The sequence below is a fragment of the Anas platyrhynchos genome, chromosome 6 (genome assembly GCF_047663525.1).
Source record: "Anas platyrhynchos isolate ZD024472 breed Pekin duck chromosome 6, IASCAAS_PekinDuck_T2T, whole genome shotgun sequence".
Taxonomy (NCBI): domain Eukaryota; kingdom Metazoa; phylum Chordata; class Aves; order Anseriformes; family Anatidae; genus Anas; species Anas platyrhynchos.
In genome coordinates, this window is record NC_092592.1 from 6,687,853 (window position 1) to 6,704,095 (window position 16,243).

At 49.8% G+C, this 16,243-nt stretch overlaps 2 protein-coding genes across 5 annotated transcripts in view; one reads left to right on the top strand and one right to left on the bottom strand.

Moving 5' to 3' along the window:
- Window positions 1–7,732, bottom strand: part of MCU (mitochondrial calcium uniporter) — a 70,389-nt gene extending 62,657 nt beyond the window's left edge. Inside the window, exon 1 of the mRNA XM_027460789.3 lies at window positions 7,526–7,732. Within this exon, the coding sequence (XP_027316590.1) occupies window positions 7,526–7,678 (153 nt within the window). The 5' untranslated portion in view covers window positions 7,679–7,732. The remainder of the gene's footprint in view (window positions 1–7,525) is intronic.
- Window positions 7,733–10,878: 3,146 nt separating this feature from the next.
- Window positions 10,879–16,243, top strand: part of MICU1 (mitochondrial calcium uptake 1) — an 80,747-nt gene continuing 75,382 nt past the window's right edge. For 2 of the 4 annotated variants that reach the window (XM_027460227.3, XM_027460231.3), the window contains exons 1-3: window positions 10,879–11,016; window positions 12,161–12,260; window positions 14,007–14,095. The gene's annotated coding sequence lies outside the window, so the exon portion shown is untranslated. Of the gene's footprint in view, window positions 11,017–12,160; window positions 12,278–12,796; window positions 12,929–14,006; window positions 14,096–16,243 lie in introns of those variants that run through there. The other 2 variants (XM_038181198.2, XM_072040321.1) reach the window with 2 other exon arrangements.

Below are 16,243 nucleotides of genomic sequence, written 5' to 3' on the forward strand. Positions count from 1 at the left end.
AGGAAACATGGAAATGGTCACTCCTACACATCAGGGTGACTAGCTGATTCAGAATTGTGATATATTTTTAATGAATAACGTGTGCAAATCTGAGTCATGGTCTTTATCTTTGGATAAAATTATTCTGAAGATGAAATTAATCTTGGACTCTGTAATTCTACTCAGCTTTGTGGTCAGAAAAATCTCTGGCTTTTTGGCTTCCAACCAAAGCTCTGATACGGACCCTCAGCTTCTCGTTTCTTGGCAGCCGGACTCACATCACCCCATCCAGCAATTAAGAATGGATGTTGCTACCTGTGCAAGTTTCCTTCAACCCCACTTTTCCAGCTATTTTTCCCAGGCAGTTCATAAAGCACAAGAACAGCTCATCTGGAACTCGCAACAGGAAGGAAAAAATCTTTAATATATTCCTTTAATTCAGAGGGGAGTATTTAGAGCTGGAATTATTATTAGCAATACATGTTGCTCGTAACACAACTCCCTGCCTAAAAGAGAGACCAGAGCAGGTTCTCTTGAATCACTTCTACCCAAGTCCAGACGAATAACCCCCTTCTCCTCTTAACACAACACTCCCGACCTCGGAGGAAACAACACCACGCTGTATTAGTGTAATTACCAAACCTACCAAATATTTGGACGACGGAATTTCTGTTACTGCTGCCTTCGAAACAAATCCCTGGATAGGGGGAATAGCCTGGCAGCAGGCAGCAGCCTCCCTCGGGAGCCTTTTGCGCAGCAGATGCTGTTATGCATCACAGGCACGCCGTGCTCCATCATCCGGAGAAACGCTCGGCGGCTCCTCCTTCCCCCTCCGCAGGAAGCCAAGAGGATTTCCCAAGTAACGTGATGAATTAAAGCATTTTTCATTCCAAAAAAGGAAACGCATTTTTCCCCCAGGAAATCTCTGCACTTTTCCCAGCTCGCTGTTATTTGAGGGACGAGCACTTTCTCCACCAGTCTGCCCTCTCTCTCTCACTGCTCCAGCACAGAGGAACCTCTGCAACATTTCAGATGGGTCCCCAATTAATTTAAGTGACTTTAAGAAGGCTGCTGCTACCTTACGTATTGCTTCTGCCCATGTTTTTTCTAGAAAACATAGATGGGAGAAGGTATGTAAACAGTTCCCAGTGGTAAGCATTGCATGCATAATGCCAACACGGCCATCGTACAGAATTCAGTCCTATATGGAAAAAACAAAAACATCCAGAGCTCAGCTCATCTTCCCTAAGACACAATTTGAGATGTTCCTGTGTCACTCCCTGTGCTGTCTTGGACAGCCTGTTTTCTCTAAAAAAAATAAAAATCTTCACTTGTCACATAAAATCCTTACTTTTTGAGGTACATCGCCTGGCAGAAAACTGTCATTTAATTCCAAATGTCCAAGAAAAATGACAAGTTATGAGAAGATAGCTTAAAAAATGGTTTAAGTAGAGACATCAACTCTATTTCCTTTTACAATAACCCATCACAACTCATCTCTTATACCTCAGAGCCCACTATTCTGATTAAATTTCTACAAACATCCAAATTCTGGCCAACAAAGACCCATTTGCTCTTCACTCTGCAGGCGTCACTTACAAGAGGAACGCAGCATCATTATGAGGCATTTTTGGCAAAAAAAGAAAGTTAGAGTTTAAGACAATTATGTACAGTATTTTCCTGAGTTTTCAAATGTTTGCAGTGCCATGATGAGAAGAATCTGGAAGGAAATCCTGGAGAAATGAGCCTGGGAAAGCAGCCCCGCCACAGAACAGCTACAACCATTGCTTCTCAAGAGGCTACTTGGGTGCCAACATGGGGCAGATCCTGACCAAAGTGTTCAGCAAGTTGCTGTTCGGGCCGTTTCTAAACACACACAAGTCCCAAGTGTGGAAACGAAGCATTCCTGTTACTAAATTTAGGGAACGCATTTCCCCTTAGCAACTCCGAGGTACAGTAACAATTGGCATGAGAGCATCCAGACAAACTCCCGACGCAGCTGAAGGAAACATGGCATTCTTCGTAACAAAATAAAACAATGAAAGATTCGCCTAGCTCGGTGCTTTTCAAGGTAATATGGTTATGTAGAACAGAGGAAAGATGGAGTAACTTCATCCTCCTTCCCAGCAGCAGGCCTAGAAATTAAAAGAGAGGCTGGAAGACCTGCTCAGCCCTGAAGGAAAGGATGCTGTTTGCCAGCTGCTGGTGGCGATCGCTTCTCTCAAGAGCCTATCGGGGAGTTTCCCTGCCTGAAATTAAATGTAGATTAATCCAATAAATCCAGTTCTTTTGTGTTCCTCCCTCCAACCCATGTAGAGCAATGAACTGAAGTGAAATCCTGCAGGAAAGGAGCCCTCGCCTACCTCCGTACTCAGGTGCTGTGCAGCAAGAAGCACCTGCCTGTGGGGAGCTCAGACATCCCCACCTCCTACACGCATACAGAGGGATAAATCCTGCTCCCACCTACATCTGTAAAGCGTTGGCTTTGCTCTTGGATCTGGAAACCCTTCTCCCTTGCTCCACTTCCACAACCTCACACGTTTTGGGCCCTGCGCGACGTAAGCTGTGGACACCGTTACCACAGCGCGGCTCCAACCCAAATCCTCTCAGAACAGCCACCCCTTCCACAAGGCACTGCTGAACCACGGCCGTCCTCCAGCCCGTCCCCCAGGACTGATCCAACCAATTCCAGTTTTAATTACTCCAATAAACAGTTCCAGAGCTGTAACAGTTACCTCACTGCGTGGCAATCCCTTCCTCCCGGGGAAGCCAATAAAAGTGATTCACTGCAACGAGCTCGTCCTCCACATTTTTTCGTCTACTTATGCAAGTTGCTCTACGTTTCTTAATTCCTTAAGAGCTGCCAAGAATGCAGAAAGAGATAGCGGCCATGCTTCATATTTTACACGAGACACAAGCAATGTCCCGTAGGCTTGCCCTGCTGGAAAATAATTCCACGTCACATTCAAGTACTGCATATTTTTGTCTTCATTAAGATGACATATCATTTCGAGGCCTTAATACCAGGAAGAAAACCCTTTGCCAAAACTTTAATGGAAAAAGGACAAGCCATTTTCTCTTTGTCGTTAACACGAAGTACTCAAGGACAGAACAGTCCTTAAAGCCAGCTCTCTCTGGTTTGCCCTCAGAAAGTACGGAAACAGGATCAACACCACAACAGTGATATCAAAGGCGGTCTCCCACCTAGACAGCACTTGTACTTGCTCAATAAACAAGTAATTAACACCAAAACCAAAACAAAACCGAAGCCACCCTAAACCTAAAAACGTTTCTACGCCCCCATGGACAGCAAGTGCTGACAAAGAGGAAAGTAATTTTGATCCCAGGTTTGTCCCCTCTGCGTGTTATTTTATGGAAAGGCAAGCGACTCGCAGCACGGGCCTGAAATCAAGTCGTGGAAGTTCAGTTTCATCCTCAAGACCGCATGCAACCTAATCTCACAGAAAATCTTGAAGATGAGGCTAAAAACAGCCTCAGAAAATGAAAGCCCTTTTTTTTTTGTTGTTTTTATTTCTTTTTCAGGCCTGCCTCTCAGAAGCAGAGCTGTACCCCTCCTATCTGAGAAACACTCCCCATACGGAGAGAAATCTGTCCTGGCATTTAATGACTGGAGCAAGCCAACCATGACCGTAACTTCCCTTCCCACCACAGACCCTACATACACAGTCTCGATTATTCCCATAGATTGGGCTACAAAAAAGTTATTGACATCATGTCATTGTCACAAAACAACCAAAAAAACTAACCCCTTTTTGAATATCACATCTTTTACATAAGCAGCCCCGGAAGGGTGTTCTCTGAACACGACCAGCTAAAGCTTTTTTCCTATTCACTGAATGAACAGGATGCCACAGGCACATCAAAAGCTCTGAAATGCCTTTTTTTTTTTCTTCTCCAGTTCAGCATCCCTTCAAAACCTATTTTGTTCCATAAGAATGAATGAGACTAAGAGAAGATTTTCGCCACTTTCATGCACCAAACAAGTCTCTCCGGTCATGCCCCTTTAACCTTTGGGTTGTGCAAAATACCCTAAAGCAACCTAATAGAAAAGCTAAAGCAGTACAAGATTTCCAACTTAGCTCCACTGCTGTATAATTAACGACGGGCAGACTCCCTTTCCTCATTTGAGGTTAAAGTGCTGGGAAACTTCTCTTGTACTTTTGTACCTTTCAAAATAGCATTTGGCCGTAGCCTCTGCTGTAACAGAGAACCTGGTATGAGGCAGCAGACCTCGGTTTGCCTTGCATTTTAATCAATTTAGGCAGCACAGAAGTGGGCAAGTGGTAATGACAAGCATACAGAATTGGTACCTTTTAGCCACCCTCTGCCAGTGTGAGGAGAGCAGGGAATCAGCAGGACAGCAAGTACACGTGTGTGGGAAGGAGGTGAGGAAAGGAGGAGAAAAGGGGGCTGCGGTGGAGAGACCCATTTTACAGTTCAGCCAACACTTGCTGGGGCTCTCTACTTCACCAAAGTGCTGCTGTGTTGGGATATATTCGTATTTTAGTTCAAGCACATCCCATCTTGACTTCCAAAGTGATGCCAGATGCACCTCTCCTCTTGTCATACAGCATGCATGTCCCTGATGCTATGAAAACAAATTCAGCACCCATCCAATGAGAAGGAAAAAAATCAGAGACCGCAAAAGACAGTCAACACAAAACTGTTGTCAAATCTCTACGTGGGCTTTTATAGTGAAGTCCTGGGGAAGGGTTTAATTGAGTGTTCTGCATCCCAGCATGGCAAACACTTGAGGTCAGGGTGGGCAACGATCCAGCGAGCGTAATTGTTTTATGCCCCTCCAATCCATTGGACAGCCAACAGCTCCTCAGCTTTTTAATCTTTCATTTGAAAATTATGATCAGCAGTAGGCGAGATCAGGAAAACACGGGCCCAGTTAATTAAAGAAGCCCTCTAGTTTCCCTCCTCAGCAAAAAACGCAGACACCACACCAAAATGTTCTTCCAGCTCTCACTCTCCTGGCAGTCAGTCACCACCTCTGCATGCATTTTGTGAGCCCCCAGCTTCACTCCTTAATTAAATTGGTTCCAGGAGAAAGGGAAGCATGGCGATAAACCACGGCCTGTCGCAGCGAGGGCAGGAGATGGTTACAGGGCCCACCAGGGACATCACAGTGACCAACAGCTCCTCTGGAAGGGGATGCTGCAACAGTTTCAGCCACAGCATGGAAAATAGAGCCGAAAGTTTTTCCTACCAGCACCCATGGGGCCTGCTTCCTGCGACTTCCCACACCCCAGGATACCTTTCCTTGGGATTTCCTCTGTGGGATTTCCCACAGGAGTGCCCGCACTGCGTAGGTGACCCCGGTCCTCATCTCGTGCAGATTTTGCAACCCGCCTGCTGTCTGCTAGCTCCTGGAAATCCAACTGCTGTTCAGTTCAGTCCCTATAGCCCCCCATGCTCCTTTTAAGGCCTCAGAGAAGTCACTGAGTCATTATTACTGAATAACGCTTACCCGCCCAGAGTCACTGGGATTAACTACCATAGGAACACCGCATACAGCTGAGCCCTTGCCTCTCCACAGGTATTTTTCTCCAAACTAAAACAACTGATTACACACTAATCCAGCACAGCCGAGCCACCTGGTTACATACCCTAAGAAACACAATGAAGATTAGTCCCTTGTTATGGAAACAAAGCCACACGGATTAAGCGTTCGACATGCAAACACAGAGAATTTTATTTAAGCCCTTTTCTATTGCCAGGTATCCGGAGAAAGCTTCCTAGCAGGCTTTTTTTTGGCACAAAAAGCTGCCTCCTACCCGCACTGCATCCCAGCCGTGCGGAGCTCGTACCTCCAGCAGCTGGCCCCGAGCACCCGCAGCGCTCGGAGCAAGCTTCTCCCACTGCACAGGGAGGTTTCCTCTCAGGAACATCCCCTTGGATTTTCCTGCCATGCTCCCGAGGGCAGGCAGGAAAGGAGCAGTGAGTTTTAAGCAGCAGAAGCTGGCGCAGGACAGCCACCTTGTCAGCAGGGCGGACGTGGTCTGAATAGGGTCGTAATATCAGTCACCCTTGCCTGCAAACCTTCCCCATCCCTCTCAGCTTCTAAAAGGCTCCGGCAAGCCCCAGTACTTCACCTGAGCCCCGTACCTCCCAGCACCACCATCCCAAGCTTCACAGCCAAGTATTTATCCAGGAGTTCAGACCTCTCTGCTGTTTGAAGTTACCACCACCTCGTTCTTTACCCTTGACCCATTTTGTGAGGGTTTTCCCTTGGTTTGTCCCCTCACAGTGAAGTAATTTGGTGGTTGCTCTTCCAGCACAGCTTATGTTCCTTCTGAAAGGACTCCTCCATAAGGCCATTTACCATGCCCACCTTTTTACTAGAGAGCTCATTTATCTCTGCTAGGAACAAGCCTTCCTGAGAAGAGCAGAATTGAGGAGAGCAGAATTTATTGGACTAAAAAACACACACTGCACAGACATACCCAATAAAACCACTCTATTAATTATGTCTGTATTATACAAGTTCCTCATACCTATTTTCTAATGCAACCTACAGACGCAGGAAGCTTACACGGCCCAGTCCTCTCACAGAGGAGGATCAATTCCTCATCATTCCTACCTGACTGCTGCTAGTCTGACCTGTCTGGTAACGGAGATTAAACAGCTTCCCCAGGAAATAATTCAGTCTTTCACTACTTTAAGCAATGAAAAGATCCTCAGCACCTAACAGAAGCCCTCTTCTTGCACTGCAAGCCCATTACCTCTTCTCTGACCCAACACAGAACTAAATTTTCTCCTCTGCCTTTGCAGCAGCCTCCTGCTTTATTATGAAGCGCTCTGGTTGCTGTAATTCCTCCTCGGAGATCGCTTGTTGGACTGTGCAGCTCTCGGCTCTCCACCTTCTCCCGGTGCTCCACGAAAGCATAATTCATCTCCTCCAGGAGGAGATGAGCAGGCACGGTACAGCCGCTGCCAAAAGTCAGGGTTAGTGCCCCGGTACCAACCTGCTCGGGGAAGCTTCCAGCTTACCACTACACAGCGGTGACTCCCTGCTGAAAAGGGGCAAAAACCCCCAACCCCATCACCGCGATGCCACGAACTGACAGCGGCAAAGCTGCCAAAAACCCAGGACAAAAACCTGGAGCAGTTTCTAATCAGTGAGCCACGGGACGGGAGCAAACCCTCCCGGAGCACCTGCGGGAGGCGGTTTTGGGGCGCCCCCGTACCCCATGGTTTGGGCAGAGCCCTTGGGGCTGATGCTGAGCCGGAGGGGTCACTCGGTATTTTTGGGGGGTCCCCGCGTCCTTTCGGGGCCGGTACCCCCGGGAGGCTGCCGGGGCGCCACCTGGCGGCCCCGGGGCGGTGCCTGCCGGCGGGGCCGGGGAGCGGCGAGGCCGGGGAGGGCTGGGCACTGCCGGGCAGGGCTGGGCACGGCCCCCCCAGCACCGTCCCCGGAGGAGAAGCCGCCGGAGCCCGGAGCCCGGAGCCGCCCGGCCGCCGCCCCGGGGGCTCCTGAAGGGCACAGCCCCGCGGCGCCCGCCCCCGCCCCACTCACCGTGCGGTGTCGCTGCTGCTGCCGGCGCCGCGCCAGGGCCGGGAAGCAGCAGGAGGAAGAGGAGGACGAGGAGGCTGCAGGCGCGGCGGGGGAGGCGAGCGCGGCGCGGCGGCAGAGCAGCAGCGGCAGGGACCTGCCCGCCGCCGCCGCCATCGCGCACGGCCCCGGCTCGCTGCGGCGGCGGCTGCACGCCCGGAGGGGCGGGGCGGGGAGAGGGGCGGGGCCTCGGGGAGCGCGGCGGCCAATCGGGAGCCTCCCCTTCGGCGGCGGCCGCCGCGGGGAGACAGGGGATTGGGTGGAGCCCGGCCGGAGCCCCGCCCACTGCCCGCGGGAGGGTGGGCGGCGCCGGGAGAGGGCTCGGGGGCGTGGCCACGGGAATGGGCGTGGCTTATGGGGAATGTGGGCGTGGCTAATGGGTGGTGGGCGTGGCCAGAGGGAGGGGGCGTGGCCTCCTCCCCGCGCCCATGGGGCACCCTTGGGTGCTGCTGCCCCGCAGCACGTGCAAGGCAAAGCAGCAGCGCCTCCGCCCCAAACCTCCTCCATTTTGGCAAATATGCTCGGAATTTAACATAATTTTGTAAATTTGGCATCGCCAAAAAGCCCTCCTCCAGGTTTGTCCTAGAAACTGCTGCCAGAGTTTCCTTACGAAAAGGGCTGGTTGGGATTTGGCAGCCTCCCGCATTCCTGAAGAGTCATCGCTGCCTATTTATGCCTCTGGAAAATGTGTTTTTTAATGGGGGTTCATTAAAGTCTGAGGAGGACCAGCCTAAAGTGCATCTGGAAGCAACTAAAAATATCTTGAAGGCCTAAAATTAACCTCACCCACGGCAAGTCCTCCCTCCGACGGAGACGCCTGAGCACGCGCCGGGCTGAGTTTGCACATGAAGCAGTGTCACGGCCGCGAGCGCTGTGGAGAGTCACGGCTCTCCCCACGGCTGTTTTGCAAACAATTGCAAGTTGCAATTCCACGCTCTGCCAGAGAAAGTGCCCCAAATGGGGTTTCCTCTTCAGGTACCTCCCTGGAGACTGCTGCGAAAGCATCGCTGCTCCAGCCACAGAGCGCAGTGCAGGTGCTCTGTAAGTGCCACTATATATAACTAGAGAGTCCATCTGTAGTGCCACAGGAAGCATTTCTGCAGCAGCATTTCAGAAAGGGGCTGTGATTAGAGCAAATCTTGTTTTTTATTGCCCCCAAGTTCTCAAGAATGCACCTCGTCTCCACTGCTCGTCTCCCAGGACAGCCACTGAAGAGCTTGTTGTGATGGAAAATGAAGCAAGTAAGGCCTGCGAGACACAAGCCAGCAGTTTCTCTGGTTACTTCCTGAGCCGTGCTGAAGGACGTTCTGGTTTCCAAACTATAGCAGCAGCATGGGGAGGCAAAGCCCATCTTGGGATGAAATCAGCTTCTGGGGGAAAAAGTCTGTTTTTATAAATCAGCTTTTTTCCATCCAGGGGAGCAGGAAGCTTCAAAGACATGCCCTGGAGAAACACAGAAAACGATTAGATAAGGCTGAAAGGACAGAAAAGGAAAAGAAAAAACTCCTCCTGCACCTTTCTGACCTAGGGGAGCAACGCCCACTTCCCCAGATCCTTGTCTCTGATGATTTATTTTCAATCTGCCTCATTTCCTTCCCAGCCCACAGGTAAAAGCTCCCCCTCCATGACATTTCCTGAATCATCAAGCTCACCATTGCTGGGGGAGGCTTTCAGGAGGTCCTGCCCTGCTGCTCCCGCTCTCCTCTGCATTGAGTTCAAGGTTTGGTTGATCAGAAAACATATGAAGATGTTAGCTGGTGACCACGGTGCAAAAGCAGCCCGAATGTGCACAGGTCAACTAAACAACTTCAAATGCCTTTCTTCTTTCCAGGAAAAGAAAAGGGAGACTACAGAGCAGCAGCAGGAAAAAAAAAAAATAATGAAGAAATAGTAGGGCATCATTAATGTCGCACAGCCTGGCTTACCTCTGAGGGTGCAAGAGACTTGTAACAGGGCACAATTTCTATTTAATTCCCAATTCAGGAATTGCTGCACTGCAGTAACATTGGCTCTCACTTCAGGGCTGGAGTAGAAGTACTCATCTGGACCCTGAAGAGTTACACACTTCTACAACGATGCAAGTGTTCAATTTCTCTTCACGGTGCTATTCTTCTTTTTCTTCCTTGCTCTTGGATCATTTTTAAGCGCTGAGGCTACTCCTGTCATCCTTCTGGTCCAGGTGTGAATGCGTGTAAACTAAAAATTCCTCCAGGAGAGGAAGGATCAGGGAGATGCATCATCTCAGGCAGGGATTTCTATTCTAAGAACACCAAAACAACAGATGCTCAGTCTGTTTTCTTTTCAAGAAGGTCGTTTCTAAACAAAATTCAACAAATTCTATCCCAATTTTAAAGACTTTTAATAGCCATTTGTCTAATGATTAAAAAAAAACAAAGACTTCCACCACATTTTTTGGCACATTAATTAAATAGGTAACAAATGGAGCAATAGTGGAGGCAGAATTTCCACACTTTTCACCACAACTAAGGAAAACAGTTGCCCCTAATAAAGTGTTTTGAGACCAGGAGCATGATAAGCAGCTCAGGCACAGTCACACAACAAAATCGGGATTTTTCAGACTGGTTTCCCAGGAGCTGTTTTGGGGAGATTTAGGCCAGTTCTCTCAGAAACAGGCCAACTCTTTTGGGGGGCTGCTGCGACTTGGTACATACACACCTGAGGCCCTACACACAGGCTGTTTGGACTGCTTGTATGGGTTCCTGAGATACAACATACTGGCCTTTTAGGGCCGATATGTTAAAACTATACCCTTTATAGTCCTTTAGGGACTTATATACACACAGATATACACACAGGCCCTTTCAGGCCCTGTAACTGTATATGCGTCCCTCAAAGCCTATACTTTAGCTGCTCATGTGCCATTACTAGGCCTGTCAGGATCTATATGAAGTGGTTTAGACCCTATAGACACAGGACTTTATATATATGATATATATATGATATATTTATGATATATTTATGATATATTTATGATATATTTATGATATATATATCCCCCTCAGACCCCAGTGAGGGGCCTCTTTATTGGGTATAAATCCCTCAGACCCTATTTACAGTGACTTCACAGGATGTACGTAAATCCTTCAACCCCACACACCCCCCTTTCCTAACCTATGTACATAAAGATGCAAAATTAGCTATATTTGTATATAAATATATAAAATATAAGGCCCTCAGGGCTCATGCACACGCCTTCCAGGACCTGCCCGTAGCCCCCTCCCCACATTCACCCGACGTTTTCAAGCACCCCCCCCTCCGCCCCCCCACGCCCCCTCCCCACCAGCACCACCCAACCCTCCAAGCCCCCTCCCCAGCCCCTCAGCCTCCCTTTTCCCCCCTCCCACCCCCCTCCATCCCCTCCCTCCATACACCCCTTCCAGGACCTCCCCAGCCTGAGGCGGGCGGGGCCTGGCAGGGGGCGGGGCCGCGCTGAGGTGAGCGGGGCCCGGCGGGCGGGGGGCGGCGGGGCTGGGACCCGAGGTCCGGGGGGGCTCCGCCGGGCCGGGGGGCGCAGCCTGGGCACGGGGCGCTGGGAGCCGCCCTCCGGCCGAGGAAGGGCTCTGGGGATGCGGCTGGGCCGCGCTGAGGGGAGTTGGGGGCGTTAATGGGGTTAAAGGGGTTAATTGGGGGCGTTATTGGGGTTAATGGGGGCGTTAATGGGGTATTTGGGGGCGCTGGGGGGGTCTCCCCATCCCCGCCCCTCATCGCGGCCCGGCGGCTGTTTGTGTGAGGGGGGTTTCGGGGAGTGACGCCGGAACCCCCTGCTGTGGGGTGCTCCCACAGAGTGGGGTTTGTGGGCTCTGCAGCGAGCTTTTGGGTGCTTTTCCCCCTTTTTTCCCATTTTTTTCCGCACTAAGATGCGAAGTTTTTAAAGTTTTGTGGTGCTTCGGGCATGTGGAGCTTCCCGGGCGGGGCTCCACCAAAACAGCGACACCCCTCTGCCTCAGAACAGGGCGAGCTGAAACCCTAAGGAGCTACAACACCACTGAGCCCCCCCCAAACCCCCAGGGATCCGAGACCCTCCCCAAAACCCCAGGGAACTCAGACACCACCCCTTAAACCCCAGGGAATTACCCCCACCCCCCAAAAAAACAACAAACAAAAAACAACAGGGCATCAAGATCCCCCTCCCAAAGCCCCTAGGGAATTGAGACCCACCCAAAAAAAAAAACCAAGGGAATGGAGACCTCCCTAAAGCCCCAGGGACCTAAAACCTCAGCCCCTTTAAAGCACATCTTATGAGGGGGGAGCCCCCCGAAGCCTCCCGTTTCCCCTCCTGACACTGCAAAACACTGTGGGTGGTGTCAGCCCTGGGCACAGCCTGGCTGTGGGCTCCGGGACGGTGTTCTCCCACTAAAAATCCTTTAAGAGGGCAAACTTTGCGTGTCAGTGAGCGTCTGGGTGCTGGATGGTAAAACGAGTTCCCCCGGGAGCCCGGCACTTGAAATTATTTTGCTGTGGGTTGGTGACTTGTGTCTCAAAAAGAGCCTGGGTGCCAGTGAGGAGGTTTTCTTCAAGTCCTTGCTGCTTCTAAAATTAGCTTACTTTCTCTTTTTCTTTTTTTTTTTATGTTATTAGGTATCCTAAAAGCTTTTAGCAGCCGAAACCTCACTGCCTGCTTTCTGGCAGCTCCCGCTGTGCCATCGAGCTGGTAAATGCCTGTATCGACGGGCGAGAGGTAGGCGAAAGTGCGAGGTGAGCGGTTCTGGTGCTGGTGAGAGGCCTCTGGCACTGATGCTTTTGGGGTGCACGGCTGCTGAGTGTTGTAGGGAAGCAGCTGGGTGCTGCGTGGGTGTTTATTGTGGATTTCCGCTGGTTTGAGGCCTTTAGGTGCACTTGTAGAAGCAGCAGCTGGTGGTAGTGAAGTGACTCATCTTTGAGAGGTGGGAAAAAGGCTTTTAATAGGGCTTGCAGTGTATTTGGGAAGTTTTATAGGATGGCAGCTGTGCTGGCGAAACAAGGCACTGGCACGCTGTGGCTTCTTCCCCTGTGCCCAGTTGCTAGTGCTGCTTGTAACTGTGATTGCTTCTTTATTAATAAACCATAGGGGTTGTGCTTAGATCCTGTGCTCAGCTTCTCCTGCCCGAAAAGCCTGTAGTGAAGCGAGCATTGTGTCCCCACAGGCGAGGAGAGGCTGGGAGATGCTCGGGGTGGGTGCTGGCTCAGGAGCTTGGCTCTTTGACTCTCCCACTTCGTCCCAAAGCGTGACGTGAGGACATCCCGGCAGGCAGGACAGCTGGAAATCTCCTCTCCCTTTGAAGACACCGCAAGCTGGCTGGCTGAGGAGGAATCAGGAGGTGTCCCCTTGCTGTCAGGTGGCTCCCAGCCCAGGCAGGCACGTTAAATGTGAGTGCAGCTCTCACGTGCTCTGCTGCTGGTGCTTTAGGAGAGACAGCTTGCTCAGGGAGTCACCTATCAGTGAATATTGACCTGTAGGGCCAGCTGAGGAACAAGGAATCCCTCTAAAAACCCCCCATCTGATGTGTGTTTGGTGAAAAGCAAGGAACAGCCAAAGTTTTTTAGGAGTTTGTCTGGTGACTTTGCTTTTCCCTTACAGCCCCCTGCAGCAGAACTGTCTTAAAGCACTCTTGGTTAGCCCACAGCACTCGTGGACTCCTTTGCAGGGTGCTGGGTTGCCTCATCGCAGCTGGGATTTGATTTTGTTCTGCATTGTGTCTGAGACTCTTAGAGAAAAAGTAATTTTCTTACGGCAGCAGTCTTTGGGCTTGGCTGGGAAAGCCAAGTGGGACGGTGGGGAAGGGACAGGGAGCAGAAGTACCTCTGAATGTGCAAAGTGTGGAGTCCCTGCTCTCTAGTTTTGATTTATTTTTATTGTTGCAGTGAATAATTGCCAACAGGGTTGTTGCCAGGGCTACTGGAATTGTTGCTAATTTAGTTTTTAAAGCTCATGTCAAAATGTTTTCTTTAATACCTGTTCGTTAACCAGCTTTGATTTCACTGAACAGCCAAACTATTTGATGTGCACTTCGTCTTTTGAAGAACCTGCAAGGTGAATTTAGGTTAATAAACTGCTGAGAGGATAGAAAGGCTTGATTTTCATCGCAACATGATTTACCTGTGCTGTATTTCCATTTAGTTTCATGAGCCACTTGGGAAAGGGGGGTAAAACTGAGTGAGAGCATCAAAGCCCAGCTTTGCTGGGCTTTCTCCTGTCGAAACCCAGGTGCCAGCTCAGACTTGAGTCAAAGCAAAGGCCTGGCTGGCTTTTTTTTCAGTAGCATGACCATTTTTTCCTTTTCTGGCTTTGTTTGGCAGGCAGCGTGAGGTGCGAGCGCTACAGCGGGAGTACTGGGGGTGATGTGTGTGAGCACTGCTATGCCGAGCACGACTGCCAGGAGGGAAACTATATGAAACCTGCTCCCGCCGAGAGTTTTAATCTTTATTATGTTTCCTCTCTTTTTAGAACACAGCCTTACAGTTGCTGAGAGAACTTCCTGCGCTCTCCATGACTGCTTGACCCACCAACAGGGAGTGAATACGCCTACGAGACAGGTAAGGATGGTGCTGCTGCCTGTTGGGGCCCCTCTTTCCCTTGCTTTTAATTGTGCTGAACTAATTATCTGGCTGACATTTACCCCTCAAGCTGCCCTGCTTGGAATTACTCCCATTCTGAGGGCTTGACCCAGAATTTTCCCCCGTGCTGCAGGAAGCAAGGTTTCCTTTCTGCAGGGCGAGGAGTTGTGCTGACATTTTTGTTGGATGCGGGAGGAAGAGTGAAGCAGACATGGGAGTGAGCGGTGGAAGAACTCTGCCTGGCGTTCCCTGCCAACCCAACCCCAGTTTTACCATCTTGATAAGACATAAAGCAGAAAAACAACTCTCTGTACGTGCTCAGTTAAAACTTTGTGAGCATGGGGAGGTATTTAAAAAAAAAAAGCTGAGTGAAGGTGTTTAAACCATGTGCTCTGTAGCAAACACTTTCTGGCATCATCCCTGCCTGCTTCTCGGGGATCTGGAGGGGGTGGCCACTGGTTTCATGTGACACCTTTAGGCTTGGAATCATCTGCTTGAATTCTCTGCTGCTCAGTGGTATGTTAGTCTAATGGACATATTCAACAGTGTTTTTTTATGTCTGTGTAACCCGTTATCAACTCGTGTTTGCTCTCAGGACAAGAAGAGGTTTCTCCTGTACCTCTTAGGCTGGGAAGCTGACTTCCCCGATAAGCTGCTGGTTGTGGTTGCGTTTTTGGAGGACAGATCAGACCGTTACCCTTGGGCAGTTTAACAGGACAAGCTGCAAGACCTGCAAACAGTTTGGAGTCTCAGGAGGCATGGGATAAGTGCTGCAGGTGTTTTTGGAGATTGGTGTCTTTTGGAAGGCATGCAGGGTTCGTACCAGTTCGGTCTGTTGTGTTTCTCCTCAACAGCGTATGTAAGCTGCACTTGTTACGGGCTAGCCAAGTTCTTTAGTGTTTGTTTTATTGGTACTTGTGGGCAGGTTTTATGTCCATAAGAAGACATGTTTAGGGTGCAGAACCCTGTGTTGAGCTTAAAACCAACTCAATTCCACCTTTTGGCACACCCAAAGCCTTGGGGGACCTCACTGTGTGTGTTCAGGGCAGCCCCTACCAGCTGGCTTCCTTCCCCTTGGCAAGGGGCGTGCTCTGCCTAGACTAATCTTCAATTACTAGCATTTAATATCACTGCATTACTTTGAAAGGCCAGGATAAGCCTTGCTTTGAGGCAGTATTCCATGAGCAGTACATTTTTCAGCTTGTATTTGAGGGACCCGTCAGTTATGTTTAGATCCAGAATGTGCAAACAGCTATTCCTGTATTTCTCAAGCAAAATAACAGTCGTGTGGCAATCGTGCTAGGTCTGTTACAGAAATGTTGTTGGATGCTCTTCCATTTGCTGCGGTAACACTTCCTGAGATGGACTGGACCAGGATATAAAAATACTTACTTAATTCTTCCCAGTTTTCAGTGCCTTTGTTGGTGCATGGCGTTTTAACACAGTTCAGGGTGGTAACTCTGGGAGAATGCTTCTGCACCGCAAAATGAGGCTGTAAAGTCTGAGCTGCAACAAACTGTCTAAGCACATACCATCCAAAAGCCTTTGACAGGTTTGTCCTCAGTGGAAGAGATTTAAGGTGCTATAAAATGGAAAAAAAATAGGCAGTTGGATGGTTCAGATCATGTAGTATTTCACTGCAACTTCTGCGAAACTGCCTGAAAAGTCCTTGACTAGTAAATTCGGAGTTACCTTGGCCTGCTTCCTCGTCGATGACGACGGTGACTGTTTTTCCCCAAGGAAATCTGTTGTAGAGTTTTCCTTTGTGTGTTCTGGGTTGAACCTCTGTCGAGAGTAATGGGGTAACTGGGCATGCTGGGGTGGGAATGCACAGCCAGGGGCAGGCAAGCTGCTCGTGGTGGTGTATGAGAGCCATGGATGTGTAGCTTGCAAAGTCTTGTGTAAACGGCCTTTGTTTCACTGCAGGGCTTCCTCGCTGTCCCTGTGGCCTCTGCCAGCTTGTCGCCCTTCTTCTGTCCCCCAGCAAACACATCCAGGTGATGGTTTTCAGGTTTTGTGTTTTAAATAGGAGATAGTTGGCTTCTCTGGTGGTTTTAAGTCTCCATGGTCACATAAGCTCAAACCCTTGTTTTTTTCCTCTTACTGATAGAATTTATAGGCCTTTAG